Genomic DNA, 10802 nt, shown 5'->3' on the forward strand with positions numbered 1-10802 from the left:
AATAAGTAGTTGGAATGTGTTCTCACAGTAGGCATTTCTACTAAACTCAATAAATCATAGTCTTTTTTAAGATAATGTTCTTTGGGAGCAAGCAGAAAGACACATGTTTACTAGCAAACCCATTTACTAACAATGTTAAAAAGAAGAGAAGTAACACTTGTCCAGTATCCCCAGTGTGCAATTCAGATGTGAAACTAGATGATTCACACGTTTTCCTTGTTAATCCTAGCAAGGACATACACGTGAAGACCATTATTGACCTCATTTTACAGATTGAAAAGCTCAAGTCAAGAAACTTAAAGTTTTTAAAATCATGCCCAAACAGTTACCTGGCTCAGAATAGGACCCATAGTCTGAATTGAAGAGACTGAATAAGTTTAAACTCTGCCTTTTAGGTTACCTATGCGGATAATTAACTAAAACTTCAAGCTATGCAGAATAACTCCAAGAGGAACCATAATTCAAGAGTTTCTGATATAGACTTGAACTCTGTGGATACTGAGAAGGAAAAAAATGAATCAAAATAACTTTTTTATATGGCTGCCTCAAGAAGTTACTTTATACATATTCAGTCAGCTGGACATTCAGAGTTTGTGCAGGGCTTCAATGACATGCATGAGCTGGTTTGCCACAATAAGAAACAATGACCGCTTATGGAAACCTCATTGCTTGGCTGTACGAGCTGTGTGCAGAAGAGAAGTAGATGATGATCGGAAAAGCGGTTATTCCTGGAGGGTAAGTATAATTTTTGTGGTCTGCAGTATTCTTAAGTACACGGTGGTAGGTGTGAACCAAACTCTGCTTTCTGCTTGGATGAGGTAGGATTCCATATACAGAATGACATTCAAGTGTGTTTGTTGACTTTTGAACTTAAAGTTGAATTATTATTCTTTTCCTGCAAACCATACTATCGCCCATCCATCCTTTAACATTTTTTCAATCTTAAATTAAGGCATTTTCCTCTGTTAACCAGAAGGAAAGTGGCTACTTCTTTTCGCTTCCTATTATCCAAAACCCCCAGCAAACTCTATGGTTCACACTGTATACACACACACACACACACATACACACACACACACACACACACACAAATTTAGTAGTATATGTGTATATCAATGTAAAAATTTAATCTTCTTTTCAGCCCTGTCAATCAGCTTCTCTGGTTTCAAACAAACTCAACTCACCAGGCAGCAACCTACTACCTTCTGTGATGCTGCTGCTTTACCTCTTTCAGGACATACTACTGAGGAATTACCGGAAGAGTCGAGTGAAACTTGGATGGCTAAGTGGCAGATACAGCAACATATGTTCTCCTATTAGCCTACCAGAAACAATCATGTGCCCAATGGATGCAGAAACGTGGGGGGAAATTCTAGAAGCAGAGCTGAAAAGACCACATCACAAACAGATTTCATAACTGTGAGAATTTAAACCTAAAATGACTCTTAGGTTGCAAAAGGTATCTCTTTACCCATTCTTTTTGTTGTTGTTGTTGTTATGTGCCTTTTAAAATATTTAACATTTAAAAATAGAAAATATTGTAAAAGTAAAGCTTTGTTTTTACTTGGCACTTTAGTAAAAAATATTTTTCTGCTTTTAATGTAACGTGACAAATCATGAAATGTTTTAAATGATGTACCAGTAGAGTAATTCCAAAATGTATTGTTTCATGTATTTGTGTCAGTACATTGTGGTACTTGAATGATAAGAGATTTTGGCATTTTCTGATAATAATAATTCAAAAACTCAGGAAACCATTTGAAGAAGCTGTCTTAGAGATCATTGAATAGTATTCATAACTAGGCTCATGGGAAGATAACCTAAATTAAATTAATAGCAATATGTTTAAATGTATAGTAAATTTATATTTCAATAACTTTAAGTTTTCCATTTCAGTGAAATCGGATTGAACTGATAAACATTGAAACCATTATAAAATGTGCTAGGTTTGTGGTTAGTTTCAAATTAATCTGACCATGGGGCTAAAACTTGTTCTGAGACTGAAAAGTTATGGAAAATATTCAGAATGCTTAACTACCATCAGAACTGCCATTCTATTTTTCTTAGCAAAACTCTCTTTCTGCCAATCTTATAGCACCATCTAGTGTTTTACTCATAGATAACTAAGACAGAGGACAGCTCCTTTTTGTTTTCTCCACATGTAAAAGAAAAATATTGTTTCAGAGAACCCTAAATACCTGTCTTTGTTAAAGTGTATAGCTTTCCAGTAACCTTTAATTTAATGTTTGTTCTCTTTTTCTTAAAAGTAGGTGCCATGGTATACACTCTACCAGATTGTTCATTCTGAATCTGTGGCCAGCACCATAGTAGAAGGTGTCTACAAAAGATTTTAGTTAGGATGGGGTTTTCTTCTTACACTGTGCTCTATAGCGTGAAAAATAAGGATCCAGGAAACCAATGTTTAACAAATAGGCAAATGTGAGAAAGATCCCTCATTCTCTACAAATTCTCTTTGTTGAATCAAGCAGGGGATGAGTGCTTGTCTCTTATCGTCTTCTTAGAGTTGGAAGGGGCCTTAAAGATCAGGCAGTCCAGTCTCTAAGACTATTTGGCAATCCCCTCTTTAGGAATGTGCTTCCTATCACCCCCTCCCCCATTCATTCTTTTCTTGGCAACCTCTTTTGTAAAACTTATCATCTTGATCTGGATGCCATCCCTAACTTCTACCATTCTGGATTAAGTGACCCTCTGAAGGTTCCCCATAGTTCTTTGTGCATGGCATTCTCAAGGCTGCCACGCTACATTAAATTTGTCTGTTTATCTGTCTGTCTCCCCCTTTAAACTGTGAGATTTCTGATGGCAGGGACCATTTATTTATTTTTGTGTTCCCAAAGCCTGGAACATAGTAGGTATTCCATAAAAAATATTAAATTATTTTAGTGTTATTTATTTTAATTCTACCCAGAATATATAATAAAAACAATTTACTATATTGTTAGTAGACAACTATTGAAATGCTATGTAAAACTCAGAAGATATATGGTATGCTTGATATTAATGCTAATATATGAATAATTGTTTTGGTATGCTCTAAAGTTGTAAGAGAAAAATCAGAAAGTAGAAATATTCTGGTTTTTTTGTTGTTGTTTTTTAACAAACACTTGAAAATACACTTCACCCAAATGTATCACTTACTACTTTTAATTATTGGGTCACCCCTATCAATTTTAAGTTTTTGTTTTTGTAGTATTATTGCATTTCCATAATTCTTGGTGTGATAAGTTATGAGCTATGATCTCAGTCTACACTGAAAGGGAAGTTTTGGAACTCAAAGATAAATTTTATGGGATGGGCTTAGAATGAAGTGTACATTTATCAGACCGAGCCATTAGCATTTAAAAACATGAGTGGGTGGAGTAATGTGGGAGGAGTGCTCTTAATCCTTATATAGAAAAAATAACATGTTAAATATACACAGTTTGTAAAAGAGACAAGATTATTAGAATTTCCAATGTTTTTAAGTATTTAATCAGTTCAATAACTACTTTTTTTTTAAATTTAGAAACCTTTTTTAAATTACTTCTAGCTTGTAACCCAATCTTAGACCAGGACATAATCATCAATAAAATCTATATGAATATAAACTTTAAACCTTAGAATAGTCACATATATACAAGCCTAATTAGAAAAATATAACCCCTAACCACTTTATCTTTGTTTTGACTTTATATATCTTCTCTTCAAAACTTCAAATGCATAATAATATTAACAAAAATAAGAATAATAAGATGGAGGATTATGCCTTTTTATTTAGAGTACAGTTGAAAGACCAAAGGTCAAATGGATAGAAGTAGGTCAACAATAGACAAAGTTGAATTATAGTAGTTAATATTTATTGAGTGTCTACTCCACAACAAGCATTAGCTTATGTGGAGGTGCTATTACTGTATCTCCGCTTACGACTGAGGAAACAAGTTAGCAAACAACCTATTTAATTCATTACCATTCCCCAGTAACCTATAAGAGTATGTAACAGTAGGTGCTAAATAAATTTGTATTGAATGAATTAAAAACTTATCTGAGAATGAGTAACTCAAATGGAAGAGCCAAGAATGTTCCTCCAACTTTTTATTTTGAAAAATTTCAAACCTGCAGAAAAGTAAAATTATATGACAAAAACTTTTATGTATACCTTTTATCTAGATATACCAGTTATTAACATTTCCACATTGGTTTTATTAATTTTGCTGAAGTGTTTCAAAATAAGATGAAGATATGATGATACTTTATCCCTAAATATTTCAGCATCTTCTAAGAATAAGTGTACTCTCCTGCATATAATATCATTATCACATCAAAAATTTTATATTAATTCAATAATATCTCATTTACAATCCATGCCTAAATTTCCCCAATGGCCCCCCAAAATAGATTTTTTAGATTTTTTTTCCAATTCAGGATCCAAACTAGGTTTACATGTGCATATTGTTTTTATGTTTCTTTAATCTCTTTTTTTTTAAAAAAATATATATTTTATTGATTTTTTACAGAGAGGAAGGGAGAGGGACAGAGAGCTAGAAACATCAATGAGAGAGAAACATCGATCAGCTGCCTCCTGCACACCCCCCACCGGGGATACACCCGCAACCAAGGTACATGCCCCTGACCGGAATCGAACCTGGGACCCTTGAGTCCACAGACCGATGCTCTATCCACTGAGCCAAACCGGTCAGGGCTTGTCTCTTTAATCTCTTAACCAGAAGTATCCCCCGCCTTTGATTTTGTTTTTCAGGATACTGACTTTTTAAAAAGAATTCAGGCTGGTTATCTTATAGAATTTTCTATAATTGATTTGACTGGTTGTCTCTTCATGGTTTGACTCAGGTATAACATATTTAGCAACTATACCATCTAGGTGATGTAATATACTTCTTATTGCATCACATTAAGAATTAGCACATAATGACTGATCATGTTAGAAGGTAAGTCTGATCATTTGATTGAGATAGTAACACCAAATCTCTCCATTGAGAAAGAAATGAAAAGGGAGCCCACTATATGGTAATAGTTGGCACTGAGGCAATGCAACATCAGATAAAGGTTTAATATCCAAAATATATAAGGAACTCATACAACTTAACAAAAGGAAGATAAACAATCCAATTTAAAAATGGACAAAGGATCTAAATAGATACTTCTCCAAAGCGGACATACAGATGGCCAAGAGACATATGAAAAAATGCTCAAAGTCACTGATCATCAGAGAGATGCAAATTAAAATGATATCACCTCACACCTGTGAACCCTAGTACACTGCTATTGGGAAAAGGGAACCATAGTACACTGCTGTTGGGAATACAGACTGGTGCGGCCATTATGGAAAACACTATTGGGGTTTCCTCAAAAAATTAAATATGGAACCACCATTTGACCCAGTGATCCCAGAATATATCCTAAGAAATTCAAAACACCAATCAGAAATAATGTACGCACCCCTATGTTCATATGTGGTGAAGGCCTGGAGCAGGAGATGGAGATGGGTTAAAAGAGATCAGTTGGGGGAGTGGGGAAGGAGACATATGTAATACTTTCAACAATAAAGATTTTATTTTTTTACAATAAAGATTAAAAAATAAAAAACTGACACCACAAGTAGAAGGGGCACCATGGCACTTCCAGAATGGAGCATATTAGGAACCAGACCCAGCACACAATTCACACGTGAGTTTGCCCACATCCACTGAGACATGTACTTCTGCAATGGCACCCGGTCAGACTTGCAACCAGGAGACCAGCTTCCTGGCCTCTCTCTCCCTATATAAAACTTTCCCTAAATAAAACTTGCTTTGGATCTCACTCTACTCATTCTTAAATTCTTTCCTGCGCTAGTCAAGAGCCAGGGCAGGGCCAGCCCCCAGGATGGAACCCACTTAGTGATGCCTCTATGAAGGTTTAATATATTTATCATTGAACTTCCAGAAGGAATGGGGAGAGAGAGGTCACCCTCAAGTTTCCCTCAGTTCAGTAGGACCTGAGGGAGATCTGACAAAGTTCCAATGCCCCGTGAGAGAGCTAGAGAAGCAGCTGAGAAATAAGGTCACAGGACCCCAAAGCAGAAGCCATGGGATTGACAGCCAAAACCATGAGAGAAACAGAGGATGCTGCAGAGTCCTTAGAGCATCCCATACCTGGAACCCTGATTTTGCCAAGAGAACAGACTGCAGATCACAGGGGCACAGGACGCACTGAGAGGAGAGGCTGCTGCCCAAAATAGCAAGAGGCCCCTCAGGAAGGGCTGTGTGTGGGCCGCAGGCTGCGCCTCTGATGCAATGCTGTTACCCAAGCTTCCTGCCCTGCCTGGATGCCAGGAAAGGGGAAGAAGGGAAAAGGGAAAACTCCAGATGGGATTGCCAGAGTTAGCAAATAAAAATACAGGATGCCCAGTTAAGTTTGAATTTTAGATAAACAATAAATCATGGTTTTTGTATAAGTGTGTGCCAAATGTCTCATTTTTAAGACAAATTTTTAAAAGTGTTTCAGTTTTATCTGAAATTCAATTTAACTGGGCCTCTGTATTTTACCTGGCAGCCCTAATCCCAAAAGACTGAGTAATGTGTTGAGCCTGAGATAGCATGCAAATGACTGGAGTACTTTTCATAGGTGAGAGTCTTATAGTATGTCCCATCCCCCTCCCAACTCCACAGCCTTCATGAACCAGAATATGGTTACCGACTACGTGGTAGCATTGTAAGGTAACTCAGTCTCCCCTCAGGCCCACTCTGCCTAAACACCCTACAGCACCCATTTCTACTCTACAGCAGTTGCTTCATGCTGCTATAGGATGTCCTTCTCCCAAGTTCTAGGAGAAACGAAGAATGTTCCGCCATTGAAATGTATTGGAATACTATTAAATTAGGGATAATTCACATCTTGATGCTGTCTAGTTATCGTATCCCTGACCAAGGAATATTTCCATTGGTCTTTTAGCAGTGTTTTAAATTATACCCTGCAGCAAACAGCTTCTTAGGTTGACATTATATATATATGTTTTCTCAGACCCAGAAAAACAACAATATTTTACAACCTTGAAAAACTTGAGGAACAGGCTGGCTGTCTTCCCTAAAATTGTCTAATCATAATATCTTCCATTGATTAGGTGCCTTTTATGTGGCCATTTAACTCTTCAAACTATCTTGAAAGGTCATTTTTTTGAAAGGTCATTTTTTAACATTAATATTTTAATGGTGCAAAAATTGAGGCCTACGGAAGCAATGTAAGGTGAGTAAGGTCAAACAGCTTGTACTTGGAAGGGAGGGACAGGAGCTGTTTCTGCCACCGGCTCCTTGAGACCTGGTCAATGCGAACAGCTTCCAGCAGAGGGAGGAATAGTTCTACTGAAACCAGACCAAGAGCGTGGGTGTGAGAAAAGTTCCTCATCCCAGCTGGGTTTGCTAATCTCACAAGCCAGAAGTCAGAACCCTTTTAAATCACAAATGACAGAACTGAAACTAATCAGTTTCACCTCCAGGTGGGAGGGTGGGGCTAAGAGTGAAGTGTGACTTTAAGAACATAGGGAGGGTGCAACCCCAAAATGACAAGCAGCCTCTACAGCTAGAAGTTTAAGTTGTCAAGGAATATAATACTCCAATTAATAAAATGTCTAACCCTCTTTGCCCCTCAGTCCTAACCTGGCCACCCAATAGGTTTCTACTTTAATCTCCAAAGGCACAATGTAAAATATATGAATTTAATTTTGCATTTTTTTATCCAATTATTCTGTGCAGGTGTTTTTCTATAGGGGTATTCTTTCTTTTCCACAGATTCATTCTTTAACTCTTCATCCCAGGGTCTCCACTCATTCTGCAGTTCTATGATGCTGGGCTGTGGGTGTGAGTATATTTACTGAAGTAACGGATGTGAGTTCTGAGTTTGTTGGTTCCAAGAACTTAGAAATAGACATTTATGGTTTGACAGTCTTGAGGTGTAAAGAAATTTTTCACCCTTTTACTAACATTGTGAATAAATTCTTCTTCCCTGTATGAAAAGACTATGAAAGGAATTCACCCAGGGGTGAAAAAAACTTCTAGAATTATGTTTTTATTCTTTCCCTTAAAAACTCATTTAGGCAACAAAGTGGAACAAGGGGCCTTGGGGAGCTGAGCAAGGTAATCAAAATTCACATGCAAGACGCCATTTCATTTAAAAATAAGCTGCTCACATTTAAGTTTTGAAATCTGTCTCTTGGATTATATGCACTTTATTATGTATATAATATCCACATCTCAGAATGGAAAGTAAAATATGCCTAAGTATGATATATAGTTTTATCTCAATATGACTTAGTTTTTTATTCTACTGTCATGACCCTACCTAAGCACAGTATATTTGTGATACAAGTCACCACTCAAGATCAAAGTTTATAGATAACTAGAGGGCCGGTGCACAAAATTCATGCACAGGTAGGGTCCCTAGGCCTGGCCAGTGATCAGGGCCGATTGGGGCCTTCCAGCTGCTGGCCGGGCCCTTCCTTCCCCGGCTGCCAACTGCCGGCCAGGGCCTTCCTTTGTTCCACGCTGCCCCCTGGTAGTCAGCAAACGTCATAGCAAGTGATGGAACTCCCGGTCTTCTGGTTGAACTCCCAAGGGGACACTTTGCATATTAGCCTATTATATATATAGATAGATAATAGCTATCCTAATGTGAATGTTTATTAGATGGTATCCTTCCATTCCAGCAACTGCTCCTTATTAACTATGTGGGCAATTTATCTGTGCCTCAGATTTGCAACTGTAAAATGAAGATTGCAGAAGTATGTACTTCATGGAACTGTTATGAGAATTAACATTTATGCCTCATATCCCCATCCCTTTCCCCTTGGACTGAGACCTGAGACACTCCACCATTCAGAGATGAAGAGGATGAAGAAGAGCCCGCCAAAGAGACTGAGAAATGAAGTAGAGGGGAGACTAGAACGTAAGTGAGATGCCTAAGGAGGCAGGAGGGACCTACCAATGGCACCTGACTTCTGGGACCATTGGCTTTAACAATGTGGATGGAAGTTATTTATGTGTCTAATAAATTGACAGGTACAATGTATTGCATTTCTAAATCTAATTGAAAATATTGCTGCTCAGGAATTGAGAAAAGGCCTGAGAACTCTTAGGATGCACTGCATGGAAATTTTTACTTATTTGTGGCACTTCCTAAAATGATCCTACATGACCTGGACTCCACTGCTGCTTTGGTCTTACCTGCAGGCCCCTTCCTCCCCAACCTCCCACTCACACTTTGCTTTTACTACACTGGCATCCTTCCTGCTCCTCAAGCCCACCCACCTCGGCCCTTTGCACTTGTGTTCTCTGTCTGGATAATTCTCCCCTCCCCATACCAGCATGGCTCACCTTCTTCCTTAGGTGTCTGCTCCAATGTCACCGTATTGGAGAGGACTGCCCTGACTTCCTTCGCTAATAGAGCATCACTAGCCTCGACTCTTTATTCCTGTTATCTGACTCTTCATATAATAATTATCACCACATTATAATTTATCTATTTAAGAAGAATATAAACTCAACAAGATCAGCAGCTAAAACGGTGCCTGCCTGACACATAGTGACTAATCAATAACTATTTTGAATAAATATTAAATAAATAAATGAAATGAAATGAAAAACAAATGGCTAAGACATTTCCATGGTAACTAGATACCTCATAATTATTAATCTCCCAATAAGGGTAAAAACTCCATCTTTGATTAAGGGGCATAGTTTTAGAATCTACAGGCAAATTCTGCAAACAGCCCCCCCCACACACACACACACTTGTATTTAACTAAACAAGAAAGTCTACCTGAGAGCATTCGCTTCAAAACTCTAGTGTAGGTTTTATTTCTAAATATCCTCTAGTGACAACTGTTTCTGAAGTTTTTGACTTCATGTGAATAAATTAAAAAATACATGCTGTATAAGATTCCACAATAATATCAATGTCTATATATTACTTTAAATTTTCTTCTATTTAAAATAATAATTTGTCTAAGCTAACTCTTTTTTAAAATTTTTATTAATTTATTGAGGAGACATTGGTTAATAAAATATCAAGTCTCCTTCCATCACTATTTATCCTCCCTTTACCCTTGTCTGCCTCCCCTTCCCTCTGGTAATCACCATATTGTCTGTGTCTATGAGTTTGGTGTGTGTGGGGAGGGGCGGTGGGGAGGATTGCTTAATCCCTTCACCTTTTTCACCCAACCCCCTCCCCTCTGATAATTGTCAGTCTATTCTCTGTCTCTTTGCATCTGTTTCTATTTTGTTTGTTTTGCTTATTAGATTCCACGTGTAAGTTAAATCATATGGTATTTGTCTTCCTTTGACTGACTTAATTCCCTTCGAATAATACTCTCCAGGTCTATCCATACTGTCACAAAGGTAAGATTTCCCTTTTTTATGGCCAAGTAAGTGTTCCATACGTAACTGTACCACAGCTCTTCTATTCACTCATCTACTGATGGACACTTGGCTATTGTAAATAACGGTATAATGAGTGGGGGTGCATATATTCTTTTGAATCAGTGTTTCGGATTTCTTCAGACAAATTCCCAGAAGTGGAATAGCTGGGTCATAAGACAGTTCCATTTTTGACTTTTTGAGGAAAGTCCATCCTGTTTTCCACAGTGGCTGCACCAGTCAGCATTCCCACCAACAGTGTCTAAGTTAACTCTTTAATAACCTCTATTTACTACATTTTTCACTCTAATAGCTATAATTACAGGGCTTGTTTGTCGAAATGAAAACTGAAAACAAGTATACAAAACAGTTGATTACTAACCGTGTATTGAAAGCAGT

General features: G+C 37.5%; 1 protein-coding gene across 1 annotated transcript in view; it reads left to right on the forward strand.

The window, feature by feature from the left end:
* The window catches only part of LOC102773711 (F-box only protein 48-like), a 6784-nt gene extending 3646 nt beyond the window's left edge, over positions 1–3138 (forward strand). Inside the window, 3 exon segments of the mRNA XM_015557954.1 lie at positions 230–517; positions 519–735; positions 1235–3138. Coding sequence (XP_015413440.1) covers positions 432–517; positions 519–735; positions 1235–1417 — 486 coding nt within the window. The 5' untranslated portion in view covers positions 230–431 and the 3' untranslated portion in view covers positions 1418–3138.
* Positions 3139–10802: the final 7664 nt, after the last annotated feature.

The sequence above is a fragment of the Myotis davidii genome, unplaced genomic scaffold (genome assembly GCF_000327345.1).
Source record: "Myotis davidii unplaced genomic scaffold, ASM32734v1 scaffold6, whole genome shotgun sequence".
Classification (NCBI taxonomy): domain Eukaryota; kingdom Metazoa; phylum Chordata; class Mammalia; order Chiroptera; family Vespertilionidae; genus Myotis; species Myotis davidii.